Raw genomic sequence first — 14,316 nt, 5'->3', positions numbered from 1 at the left:
GATTGTGGCTGATGTTCTCCCATTCATTACCTCACTTAACAACTCCCTGACCATTGACCATCTCCTGTCTGTTTTCAAGCAGCCCCACGCCACAGCTCTGCTCAAGAAACCTACAGTGGAACCTTCTACTGCGCAAAACAACTACGCTGTCTCCTTCCTCCCCTTCCTTTCCAAAACCCTTGAACATGCTGCCTTCAAACAATTTTCTTCACACAAAGAATAATCTCCATGACCCCAATCAGTCTGGCTTCAGGACAAGCCACTTCACTGCAATGGCTCTTCTTTTTATCACAAATGCCCTACATTGTGCAAGGGCTGCCTCCCAATCTGCTGTCCTCAGTCTCTAGACTTTCTGCAGCCTTTCTGCAGTCATAAATCATCACATGCTTCTGTCTTTCCTGGCAGTGATGGCTATTTTGGGCACAGTTCTCAGATGGATTTCATCTTTCTTCTCAGGGTGGACCTATCAGATAGGTGCCATATCAAACCCTCAGAAGTCCCTCAGGGTTCAGCCATTAGCCCCTTCTCTTCTGCTTGTACACAAGATCACTTGGCTCTGTCATTTCCTTCCATGCCTTCTCACATCACTGTTAGGCTGATGCCACCCAACTATTCCTCTCTTTTCCCATCATATACCCAGGTTTCATCATGCATCTCAGCTTGCTGATGTCTCATTGTGGATGTCTAAACATCACCTGAGACTCAGTTTGGCCAACCTGAACTTCTATTTGTTCCAGGCAAGATTTCTTCTTTCAAAGATCTGACTTTTTGCCCTCAAAAGAGTTTTCCACCAGCTCACATCCTACACCGAAATCCTGATTCAGTCCCTGGAATGAGCTTCCTGTTTCAGTCAGAACAGCTGACACTGGCTGTCTTGCACCACAGATTGAAGACCCACCTCTTCATGCTACACCCCCCCCCCCCCACCCCCACATACAGACGCAAGCATCTCTTTTGTGTGCGATAATATATGTGGTAGTATATTACAGAGATTTATGTAAAGTAGAGTACATAGAGGTTTATGCCCCACACAGACAGCGGGGCACACCCTGCCACACACACTGCAATTCCAGTGTCTCTGCTATAACGTCAAAAAATATATTTTTTACTCATTTGCGGGGATTTCCCGAGGATCAACTTGAGCTGTAGAACTGATATGTATTTCAAGGAGTGTCAGCCAGAGAGTGCAAAAATGATGGATGGGTTTATTCGAATTATTATATTAGCTCCTTGCGCCTGATTTAAAGGAAAAACGGCTTATTTAATTACACTATACCACCCAGTGAAAGCAAGTTTTAATTTAGGCACAAACAAAACTAATTTTTAAATCTACCTGGTTTGCACCTACCTCAGTAAATCAGGGGGCGAGTCTTTATTTGTATTGCAAAACTGAGGATTAAAACTTACCTACAGAGCACACTCTCCCTTTCTCTGCTATACCTGTCTTAAACAAATAATTCCTAATCGTTATATTGTTATTAACCCTTTTTCACCATGTCACATTGTCCTGCACATTTAGCTATATTTCATGTTAAGGAAAAATATAATCAATGAATTAATAATATTTTAATAATTAAAGGAAACTCTTGCTGATTTATTGTCACATCCTGGCTGTTATAATCCTAATTTTCCGCATTGCATTTGAAGCGGCCCTATCTTAGGCTAATTACCTGGCCGGACTTAAGCAACTTCAAAAAAATTACTTTTTTTCTGATTAGGTAGTAATAGCCATGAAAGACTAATAAAACATTACTATAAATCGAAATAAAAGAATGAAGTTCCCGATCACACCTTTATTTAGAAAAAAACAGAACAAGAGCACCCTTTATAGGCTATTTACAATGCACACATTTACGTTTTTCTAACCACCGCTGACAAAAAGGTACAAATAGCCTCCTATGTGGCGATCACACGCTGTCAAATCAATGTCAAAGTTATGCAAGTCATTCATGTTTGTCTGTGAGTCTGCTCACATGCTTGCACTGGTGTAATAGACAGTTGTGTCATTTAAATAGCTTTGTTTGCAAAGCTATTTAGTAGGCGTATGCACATATTGGTTTTACATTTTGGAAATTGAACACTTATTAAATTATGTTCAAATTCATGATCAAGGAGTGAAATTACCCTGATCAAGGAGTGCTGAGGGAGTTTCAGCTCCTCTTGTGCTTGCTTTGCTCAGCTCACGTCCTCTTAACCAGCTGTTGGAAAAAGCAGTGTTGACTGCCTGGCAAACCCTGAATTCCCGATCAGTGCTGGCCTTCTGCTGCTGAAGTGAGCTGTTTATGGTAATGTTCAGGTTGTGACCAAAACAACTTAACCATGGCCATTTTAACTGTCTGATGGCCGCCACAATATTGGCCCCATTATCAGTAGTTATGCAGGAGATTTTTCTTTCTTCTAATTTCTAGCCATGTATGGTCCCCCGCAATGCCTCGGCTGTATGGCTTTCTGACATGAAGCTTGTTTGTAAGCATTTCAATTCCAGTGTCTACCCTTTGCTGACCTAATGTGCGGTCACTGACATGTAAGGCATCATGTTGCAGCTGGACCACATATCAGTTGCCACATGTCAATATTCCACATCACGCAGCACTGCTGAAATGTTTGCTCTGATGTCATACAACTTTGGGACTGCAGTCTTTGAGAAGAATTTTTGACCTGGCAGCTCATACTGCTTGTCAAATGTCTGGAATACGGCCTTAAATGCACTCTTCTCTCCCGCATTAAAAGAAACCATTTCTTTTGCTAGGTAGCGAGTTACAGCATCAGTACACTGTTTCGATCTTTCACTGTCACGCTTGTACTTTGTACTTTTTGAAAAAGCCACAGATATGGTTGGTTGGTTGTAGCTAGCCATTTTGCTAGAGCCAGTTGCGTGTGATGGCAATGTAGCATATTCCGCGGGATGGTGAACACGCAAATGGTCATGAAGATTTGTCGTCTGTCCATCTTTTGCACGGATGAAATCCTGCGCACCACTTCAGAAGTGTCTCTTGGCTGTTCTCTTTCGTTAGGCCCAAAAGTACTGCCAGATGGGCGAAGAAGGTACCTTTTTTAGCGACCAAGTTTGATGATGCCATTAGTACATCACTATGACTAGTAAGCGGTAGGCTATATGGAGGAAAAGTAAGGAAAGACCGGGTGAGTAGGGGAGGATGGGCTGTGAATGGGGTCAGATGTGCAAAAAATAGAAATGGTAATTAATTAATAGTAAAGTAATAGTATTTTTATGAATAGTCATTAAAGTCATTTAAAAAGTATAAAAGAAAGTATGTAAAAATTTATAGTACCTTTATAATATGACCGCTACTTCCCCCAATTTTCATTTTTTTCAGTATTATTATTTCAATAAAATTAGGTGGATAGCTAACCAGCATCAACTTTTTATTGAGAAAAGCACAGAAAAGAAACATTTTTGTTTCTTCTCCGATAATACACGGTTACACGTATAGAACGGGTTCATATGAATATGGAGAATTAAAAGTCGTCAAAACCCCTGTATTCCCCATCCTCCCAATGGCGACCCCATACACACCTCCACCCCGGATCTCTCCCCACAAAAACGGAACAAACAGAAGATCAAAGTCGGTCACGGTGCACTCTCTCTTTAACCAAATTGTAAGCCGCGTCCCACGCCTGGAGAGTCTTAAGGCTGGCTGCATGCATTCGGGCCATGGACCCCTCCATCAGGACAATTTTGAGAAAAGAGTTGGTCCATTGTTGCCAAGCCAAGGAATGTGGCGGATACCATCTCAAGGCCAACATTTTCTTGGCTGCAGTGAGACCAGCCCATAGAATACGTCTCTGTGGCAGAGACAAATCTAAGGAGGAGTCGTCATTAAGTAAAAACAAAGTCTGCGAAAGTGGGATTCTAATGTCAAACATGTCACTTAAAGTGAGAGATATTTGCTTCCAGAATCTAACCACATCGGGGCATTCCCAATACATACGCATAAATGACCCCAGGGTGTTGAGTGGACGTAGGTCACAATTGGGAGATGTAATGATCTTCATAAAGTGACGCCTTCTGGGGGTTAGGTACATCCTATGAGCGAATCTGAATTGTATTAATTGATGATTGGGCTTTTTAGATGTACCATACAAATTTTCCCACACCGTGTTCACTGTAAGACTTTGATCATGCTAATGAATTGTGTACCTAGCCCAAAGTTACCCAAAGTATGTATGTAATGTATCCTATCGAATGCCTTCGCAGCAGCTAATGAGAGAACCGAGCAGGAAGAATCAAGACTAACCAACGCGTGACTGATGTGCAGCAGGTGACACACATTATCAGATGCTAGACGGGTTTTAATGAAACCGGTTTGATCATTGTGTATCAGTTTCGTCAGCTGTGTGTCTAATCGGGTTACCAGCACTTTGGCGTATACTTAAACATCCCCATTCAGAAGGGAGGGAGGCCTATAATTACCGCATTGAGTCAAATCTTTATTTGGTTTGGGAAGTAATCTAATTATGGCTGTGTTGGCACTTACATTGAGTGCACCCTTGTCAATAGCTGTGTTCATCATATCTAGCAGTGGTGGTCTCAGTTTGTCCCAAAAAGCAAGATATAGCTCTGGTGGAATTCCTTCCCACCCTGGGGACTTGCCTTTCTTCATACTAACAAGGGCTATCCTTAACTCTTCTAGGGAAATGGGGGCATTGAGCGACTCTGTTTCATAGTTAGGCAGATAAGACAAATCGATTCCTTGAAAAAAACGCGTGCATGTGCTTGTCTCAAGTGAGATTTCAAACTTATAGAGAGTGGAAAAAAAAGTTCTAAATTCGGTGTTGATATCACGAGGGTCAGTCAGAGTATGAAGAGCTGTTTTAATGGCCATGACGAGTATTTTTCATGGTTTTTCAGTCTTAAAGCTAACAGATGACTTCTGGTTCTGTGCATTAAGAACTCTGCTCTACGTCTTAACTGAGAGTTCAATTCCGTTTTTGTCACAGCTGATCTCCCTTGTAAAGCTTTGGAGTGTGTGCTTTGTTGATTCGCCTCAAGTTGGGTGAGATTGTTCTCCAGGTCAGTTATCCTGCCAAGTTTACTTTTATTAAGGTGAGATGAAAACGCGATTGTGGAGTCCCTAATACAGTCCTTTATGGCATCCCATAAGAATCTAGGGCCATCGACTGAGCCTGCTTTTAGATCTATAAAGATGTTTAGTTTGTCTTTGAGAAAGACACAGAAGTCTTCATTTTTGAGAAGCGAGACATTAAGACACCAATGTGGTGCTCTAGGGAGCGTGCCCAGAAGTGTAAGATGTGCTGAGACAATACTATGATCTGATAGAGAGCAGGGAATGATTACAACATTATGAATCTCAGAATAAGATGCAGGTGAAGCTAGTAAATAATCTATTCTAGAAAAACTCTGATGTCTTGCCGAATAAAAAGTGTATTGTTTAGATGTGGGATTAATAGTATAGTATAGGTCTGTTAAACTATGCGCCGACAAAAAGTTCTGAAAGTCTTTAGATGCACGTAACATGTGTGGGCGTGAAGCGTTGAACAGATTTATTATGTCAAGTTTACATAAGAATTCATATCTGCACCAAGAATAAGTGAGAAATCCTGAAGATGCAGTAAGATTGTACTTGGGAAAAATGTCCACACGTTGTGTGCGCAGGAGGTCTAAGCAGGCTGTGCGCTTAAGTTGGACATTCAGCCCATTTACATTCCAGCTGATTACATGTAAACTACTCATGTTGACTAACAATAGCCAATGTAAGTTACAGTACATTCAAGATCAGAAAAGAAGGAATAACTAGGGCTGCCCCCTAACAGTCGATCAAACTGTTAGTTGATGAGAAGAGTCTTAGTCGACCAAGTTTTCATTGGTCAGTTAGTCGCAGAAAAAAAAAAAAGAAACGTTCACGACCGATCCAAGTCTGGATCCGAGTCGTACTTGAGAGCCGTTCTTTTTATCGTTGCGCTCAAATGTCACTGCCTGCCTTAAATTCATTCAATGTAGCATAGTGGTTAAGGAGCAGGAGTCGTAACCAAAAGGTTGCTGGTCTCCCCTCCATTGTTTCATGGTGGTTACGTTGTGAAGCACAGTGACATTAGGTCTGGCAATACGAGTACCATTATATGATATGATTAATTTGCTGATAAATCTAGTAACCCCCCGTTTTCAGCATTTGCTATATTTTTTAAACGTTAAATCGCTGTTTCCTCAAAGCTAAAATTAGCTAGAATTTTTCCAATCTAGTGTTCTAATCACACCGGTTTTAGCATACGCACTAAATGGCTAATCACACTGGTATGACCATACACGTGAAAAGGTTATTCCATTAGTTTTCTTCGTGCGTGTGCTTGTAAAATTTATATTTTAAAGGCTCATTATTATGGTTTCATATTTCTCTGCAATGTAGCACAGTGTTAACAATGTTACTTATAACATTCTTTGTCAGCCCTGGATCTCAAACCATTTTCTGATGCCTCAAAAAATATATATTTAAATAATTACATTAACATCATAAACGGGCGACAACTAGTTGACTAATGGGTTGAACTAACGACTACTAGTCGGCTAGGAAAATCTTTGGTCGGTGGTAGCCCTAGGAATAACATACACACTAGGCAGTGCAGCGATCCGACCACAATGTAAAATTAGAATACCGAGAGAGATCCATCCCATACTGAAAGCCCCCGTCGCCATAACCCCATCACACTCCATAGAACAGGAGAGAACATAAAATTAAACCACATTAAACCAAATTAACCAAATTAAACAATCTCTCATTGTAGCTTTTGCAAGCACACGAACTACAATCTGCGGTGTTTCGTGAGCATAATCATTTATTCTAATTATGCATTTGGTGTCGATTATTCTGTGAATGATTTGTTTTGTGGTTAATCAAGGGGAACAGGTTGAAAGTAATGATAGATTTAAAGGTGGAGTTCGGGCTTCCCCTGTTTCCGGTGTTAGTAAATGTCCCAAATACCAAAATGTATTTTTTTCCGATAAAGAAGCAGAAAAAGTCCGTAGAAAAAGACAGGAAGGTTTATTTGCACAGCCGGCTGAGGGAACATCAGCATTGAGCAGAAGTTCAACAAGTATAAGCTTTAGTTCTTTTTTATATAGTTACAGTAGGTGCATTTACATGAGTTACAATGACCAGAGGGGGTGCTGTTTTTGATTGGATTTGTGGAGCTGTGCATACCTAAACAAGCTCCCTCTCTAATTAGGTCTTTCCTGAGCCTTGTATCCTAATTGGCTCCGTAGGGTTCAAACTTAAACTTCAGACGGAAGTGAGGTCCATATATGGTCATGCGGAACCCCGTGTTCCGCAGACTGTTATCGTCAAGAGGCGCGTGTTTGGCTCCGGTTGGATGTAGCGGCATCGCTTTGTACTCTAATACACATTGCTTGTCTCCAGCATTTGTATTCTAATACACACCGCGTGTCTCCGGATCAAACGTCATGCCATTACACAAAACTGTCTCCTAACACCAGCTCACCCACCTCCGCTGTTCAGTGGGCAGGAAAATACAACTTTTATCTGTATGTTGGTTAACTTACCTATTAGCTTTGAAAAACACATAGCATATGTTTTCACCCTTTATCTTTGTAGCCATGTGTTTCTATCTGCCGCATGGAAGCAGCATAGTGCTGTTGCTGTGATATCAACATTGAATAGATATTTCAATTCAGATAGATATTTTTCCCCCAGAAGCATTTCACATGGCCTCGGGAAAACTGGAGGTGTGCTCCCGCATCAGGTATGACTAAAGGGAAAACAATACAGGAGGAACCCTAATGCCACATACCGGAGATCGCTGTTATTGCGCCGTAGTTTTATCACGACAGCTATATGTGGCAGCCCTAAAGCAGTTACAGTAAGAATTTTCACATGGGATTCATAAGGTCTTATGAATGCTGGATTGTTTTTTTCCCCCCCAGATGAAAGTGCACATTGTCAGGTTTTTCAGAAGGATATGCTATATGAGTTATTATTTTATGTTTGGTTTTTTGGTGGCAAGAGATAATATTGTAAATGCGGGCTGCCACTGCAAGGCAATGAGAAGGTGCAGTTTTATTTAAAGAGAACAAACAGTTTACAGGTTTTTCAACATATTTTTTTTGCAACAATGGGCAACCGGGCAACTTCAAATTTGGCAGCTGAATGTTGAGCCCTGGTAATGAGCATTTACTTATTTTATCCCTTTCTTGCAGTTGGATGATAATGTCCAGATCTTACTCCACCGTTTTGACCCAGAGGAGACCCAGGCAGCATGCCCAACTCCAGGCCCTGAAGAAAAAGACAGCAGACAGCTCCAGCCTCAGGCATCAGAGGAGGAGCAATCTGATGAATTTCAGAAAGCAGAGGGGGACATGCAGCAGGATGGCAGCCATGGTAAAATTGTACTTGCATTTGTATTTGAATGCATTAGTTGCACAGTACATACTGTTAATGTACCACTGTAATATTTTTTGTTTTTGTTTACATTGGTAATATGATAAATATGATACAATGGGACATATAAGATCAAAATAAGTCAAATAAGATCAATGTATTAATAAGGTTAATATGGACGGCAGTTGCGTTGGCCTGGAGGTAACGGGGCCACTACTGGAAAGTTTTTATTTTAAACACCCCCAAATTGGTTAAGGCACTTGTTCTGATGACAGGCTGAGCTTTACACTCCTGGCAAAGCTAGTAGTAGTAGTAGTAGAACCCCTGACTTCTGGTCACTCTCAGCTGCTGCCAGGGTGGGATGGGTTACATTGGCAAGGGCCCACTCATTAGCACCCTTTAATTACTCTTCAGGCACCTGTGAATGACTCTGGTAATGTCAGTTGAGATGTGGTTTGCTCTTTGGTCAGTTGTGGTGGACTGGGGGGAAGTGTCATGTGAAAAAGGCCTATTGGCTGCATGCAAGCGTATCTGTAATATTTCAGCAATCCTGCGGGGAGCGTAGAGCCTGTGGGCCTTGTCGTGTCACTTTGAAACCAAGCTAATGTTTTTAACAAAACAGGAATATTCATCTAGTGTTCGTAGTTTACTTTTTAATGATCACTACATTTGTTCTCGGTAAACAGATGTACAAACATGTATGCATGAGTAATGGAAATGCAGTTTTGGGCACAAATATGCTGATACCGTATTCTCACCCCACATAATAAGAGCAGAAAGCTAACTTCCGCTCACCCATTTATTTTAACAACATTCTGACACATCACATCTGAACAATGACATGTAAACCTGATTTTTGTTGCAATGCAGTTAATGTGTTGCGTTCTAATCAGGAGCAATTTAATGGTTGGGGCTAGCCCAGGCCTAAAGTTATGGCAGCCCTGGGGTTGTTACTGGGATGTGTTACAGTGACTTGATCACATGCCATGTACATGCTTAGTGTTAATTTCTAAAAAAAATATCTACAAAATATTCGACAACAACGTGTTTTTCTTTTTTTTTTTTTTTTGGACGATGTTAACGACAGTAACGCGTCTCAAATGCAGGACGGGGATGAATTTTGTGACTATATAATTTGTCAGCCTCATCTGACATAAACATGACAAACTAACATTTTCTGGAAAAAGTGTTGTCCTGTTGAGCCTGTTCAGTTTGTTGCATAACACAAACACCAGGAGCGTTGTTTTTTCCCCACATTAAAGTAATAATACCCAGGAACATGTGCATCACAGTCATGACGGTGAAGCAGTTGGGAGGTACCACTGGTGAATTAATTCTTGCTAGCTAAGTCAGTAATGCTAGCTAGTAGATTCTATTGTCAGCCAAATAACTTGCTTGCTAGTCCAGTTCTACTTTTAACAGAAGATCTGTGCCCAGATCTGGCATGAGATTTTTTAAGGGAGCACGAGACTGAGGCTTAAAGCATGAGATTCACATTAGATGAGTAACAGTTGGCAGCCCTGCTCCACAAGCAACAATGCTTGCTAAGGAAGTCAACGGGAATGATGTCACTGCTGAAAGTCATTTTCTGCTTGCTATTCTTCTGGCTTTACACAGGCCTCATACAAGCTGCTACTTTCACCTTAGCCACACTTGCGTTTCCCAGCTGTCTCCCCCTTTGTTTTAGTGACACTATAAACGTAAAAAAGTATAAACTGAATAGTGGCATACCCTCAATCTAACGTAACCAGTCTGTAATGAAGTGCAAGTGAGAAAAATGAATGAATGAATGAATTACAACAATGAGCCAAAACATTATGACCACCTGCCTAATATGCTGTTGGTCCTCTGTGCACCACCAAAACAGCGCCGACCCACCGAGGCATGGACTGTACAAGACCCCTGAAGGTGTCCTGTGGTATCTGGCACCAAAATATTAGCAGCAAATCCTTCAAGTCATGTAATTTGCGAGGTGGACCAGCCATGCATCAGACTTGTCGGTTCAGCACATCCCACAGATGTTCAATTGGTTTGAGATCTGGAGAATTGGAAGGCCAGGGCAACACCTTGAACACTTCATCATGTTCCTCAAACCATTCCCGAACAATGTGTGCAGTGTGGCAGGGTGCATTATCCTGCTGAAAGGGGCCACTGCCATCAGGAAATACCATTGCCATGAAGGAGTGTACCTAGTCTGCAATGATGTTTAGGTAGGTGGCACATGTCAAATTGACATCCACATGAATGGCCGGACCCAGGGTTTCCCAGCAGAACATTGCCCAGAGCATCACTCTCCCTCCACCGGCTTATCTTCACACAGTGCATCCTGGTGCCAACAGTTCCCCAGGTAAACGGCGCACACGTACACGGCCATACACGTGATCTAAAAGAAATGGGACTCATCAGACCAGACGACCTCCTTCCACTGCTCCAAGGTCCAGTTCCGACACTCGCGTGCCCGTTGTAGGCACTTTTGATGGTGGACAGGGGTCATCATGGGCACTCTGATCAGTCCACGGCTACACAGCCCCGTACGCAGCAGGGTGCGATGCACTGCATATTGTGACACATTTCTCCTGTAACCATCATTACAATTTTCTGTGACTTGTGCCACAGTAGACCTTCTGTCAGTTCAGACCAGACGGGATAGCCTTTGTTGCCCTCACACATCGATGAGCCTTGGGCGCCTAACACCCTGTTGCCGTTTTGTGGTTTGTCCCTTCTCGGACCAATGTCAGTACTGACCACTGCTGACTGGGAGCACCTTACAAGCCTTGCCGTGTCAGAGATGCTCTGACCCAGTCGTCTGGCCATAACAATTTGGCCCTTGTCAAAGTCGCTCAGGTCTTTACTCCTGCCCATTTCTCCTGCATCCAACACGTTGACTATGAGAACTGATTGTTCGCTTACCATCTAATCTACCCAGACCTTGACATGTTTGGAGATGATCAACGTTATTCAGTTCGTGATCTGTGAGTCGTCATAATGTTTTGGCTCATCGGTGTAGAATGGTACAATTGTGTTGTCAAAATGTAATTATGGAAATTTGATCCTACATCAGCAGTACTCTGAAACACTTAATTACTTTATACTCAGATATACTATATGGACAAGTATTTGGACACACGTGTTTTTCAGGGTTTGGGCTAGGCCCCTTATCTCCAGTGAAGGGCAATCTTAATGCTTCAGCATACCAAGACATTTTTGACAATGCTATGCTTCCAACTTTGTGTAAACAGTTTGGGGAAGGCCCTTTTCTAATCCAACATGACTGGGGCCCCAGTGCACAAAGCAAGGACCACAAGGACATGGTTTGATGAGTTCGGTGTGGAAGAACTTGACTGGCCTGCACAGGGCCCTGACCTCAACCCCATCGAGCACCTTTGGGATGAACTGGAACGGAGATTGCGAGCCAGGCCTTATGGTCAACATCAGTGCCTGACCTCATAAATGCTCTAAAGAATGAATGGGCACAAATTCCCACAGAAACACTCCAAAATCTTGTGGAAAGCCTTCCAAGAAGAGTGGAAGCAGTTGTAGCTGCAAAAGGGGGACCAACTCCATATTAAAGTATATGTATTTGAATACAATGTCATTACAGTCCCTGTTGGTGTAATGGTCAGGCGTCCGAATACCTTTGTCCATATAGTGTATTTTGCATGTGGAATAGCTGCTTATGAGCATACTGTTTAGTGAACTCTTGAGTTTTCTACGTCTTTGAGTAAATGGTCTGCGTTCTCTTAGTAGAGAACAGTAAGTTGCTTTTATGTCTGCAAAGAAAAATTTGAGTGCCAAACCTACATTCTCTTGTGGACTGTCTGTCACACATTGAGCTAGAGTTGGGTGAATTAAGTTATGACTAAAATGATGATGATTAAAATAGTTAGTAGTCTTTTTTGTCAACTAAAATAGAGCTGTCACGATAACCACAATATTGCACTACCGCGGTATGACAAGCCAACTGCAGGGGATGGCAAGCAACTGCACAACCACACATGTGCACGAAAAACTATTTCAGTTGATCAAAAAAATTTAAATAGTTTCTCATGCACATGAGAAACTGTCTTGTGTGCACGAGAAACTTTGATATAGTTTTTTTTCCCCTATTTTTTTTTTTGCTTTTGTCTCTTTAGGGGCTTTGTAGATTTGCACTTAAAAGATTTAGCCTAAACAATTTGCCTTATTTATTTTCATTTGACAATTTATATCTAGCCTAGGCTATAGGTAAAGTTAAGTAATTAAAGCAAATAAACACCTCGGCATTTATTGGAAGTTTTACGGTATTTAGTTTGTTTTAAAACTGTCTCGTCTTAGTCATTTAAAAAGCAACAGTATACCTAATAATAGCCTAACAATAAAGCTTATTTATATAGGTCTAAAATCAAGATAAATGAAGTATTTTGCAAAAAAAAAAATATGTCGGAAATATTGCATATCTCACTGTTGAGCCACCCTAAATCACCACAGGGGAAATTCCTTCACCGCTACAGCCTTAAACTAAAATAAATGTGATTTGAGTCATTTTTGTTTTGACTAAAATTAAACATGATGGTATGACTAAAATTAAAATGCATTTTAATCAAAAATGGGTGGCAAAACTAGCAGTATTCTATTCATGCTTGTTTTGTACACATTCCATTAATGGAATATTGGACAAATCAGTGTTTGTGAGTAAAGCCGTTTTGGTGCTACTGGGTAAAAAGCCTTCTTCTGGTCCCCGCATCTTCCACTCAAAACTGCAGACAGGTTGTTTTGTTTCTTTGATTTCTGTCTAAGAAGAGCAACATTATAATGTGAAACTTTGGGTATGGAATATGTGCTTTGGACAAATGGCATGGACAATAAATATGGTCTGTTTTTGGTAATACCCTGGTATATGGTTTTATTTCTGGTATGTTACCAAATCCTAGCATACAGTGATGTTCAGTGCAAGCGTGTGGACATGCATGAACACTCACATGTGTGGCTTGTGCTGTCCATGTCAGTCGCATGCAGCCTAAAACAAGTAAGATCAATTGGTTCTGTATTTATCTCGGGAACATGAGTTAAATATCCATTCAAATTCAGAGTGTTGTTGAGACAACATTTCAAGAAACCTGACTGCAAAACACTGGGATGTGTATGTTCTATTCAAGCTTCTTTTCCAGACCATGCCTTTAGTTGAGGGTATGGTCCCTCTTTGGCTTATATACAAGTAGTGAAACACTGTCTGTACTATTATTATATATTTCTTCCTGATATCTGTGCAAGTGGAGTTGCGTTATCACTGGACTTCTTTAATAAATGTTAGATTGTTTGCATTGGAAGTCAGTAGGTGTATTGCATAGCAGCAGGCTTGGGCATCGCTGTAAATTCAGATTCATAGCAAACAAAACCACAATGATTATTGTATAGTTTTTTTTTTTTTTTTGGACTCTTGATGGATAGTACTTGTCAACCAGTATCAATCTTGGGATGATTATGACTGGTCTGAGTTCTGGGGCCACATGTATCAACGGTGTATACGCACTAAAATTGTGCTGAGCACTTTTCTACGCATAGAACGATATTTATGAAAAGATACTTTTCTAAAATTGGTCTGGTGGTAGGTTTAATGAAATTTATTTATTTAACCATGCAATAGCCTCTGAAAGGCTAAATAACGACACAAAACTACTGTGTCAAAATCAAATAATGCATTTATTTCACAGCAGTGGTGAAGCCAGTATTAAACCTGAGTGTCCTCACACAATTTAAGGAATCGGAGCACTCGGAACGTAGGTCTACAAGACGCAAAATAATAGAATTTATGAATGATTCTAATCACTGAGAGATGGCTGCTAAAATCAACAAAATAATAGCCAACAGCGCCAGGGTCGTTAATAAAAAAAAAAAAAAGTGCCCTCAGGACTACTAAGCAATTTAAGATGTCATTACAACAACTTAATGACTTTACATTTTTGACTAT

The 14,316-nt window shown here is 41.1% G+C and overlaps 1 protein-coding gene across 3 annotated transcripts in view; it reads left to right on the top strand.

Annotated features, from left to right (window-relative positions):
* The window catches only part of rnf40 (ring finger protein 40), a 62,284-nt gene that overhangs the window by 16,318 nt on the left and 31,650 nt on the right, over positions 1-14,316 (top strand). For all 3 annotated transcript variants that reach the window (XM_036535844.1, XM_036535829.1, XM_036535835.1), the window contains one exon: positions 8,189-8,369. In XM_036535844.1, the coding sequence (XP_036391737.1) occupies positions 8,189-8,369 (181 nt within the window). The remainder of the gene's footprint in view (positions 1-8,188; positions 8,370-14,316) is intronic.

The sequence above is a fragment of the Megalops cyprinoides genome, chromosome 1 (genome assembly GCF_013368585.1).
Source record: "Megalops cyprinoides isolate fMegCyp1 chromosome 1, fMegCyp1.pri, whole genome shotgun sequence".
Lineage (NCBI taxonomy): Eukaryota > Metazoa > Chordata > Actinopteri > Elopiformes > Megalopidae > Megalops > Megalops cyprinoides.
Note: the sequence above shows the minus strand (reverse complement) of the source record. Positions and strands in the feature narration are given on the sequence as shown.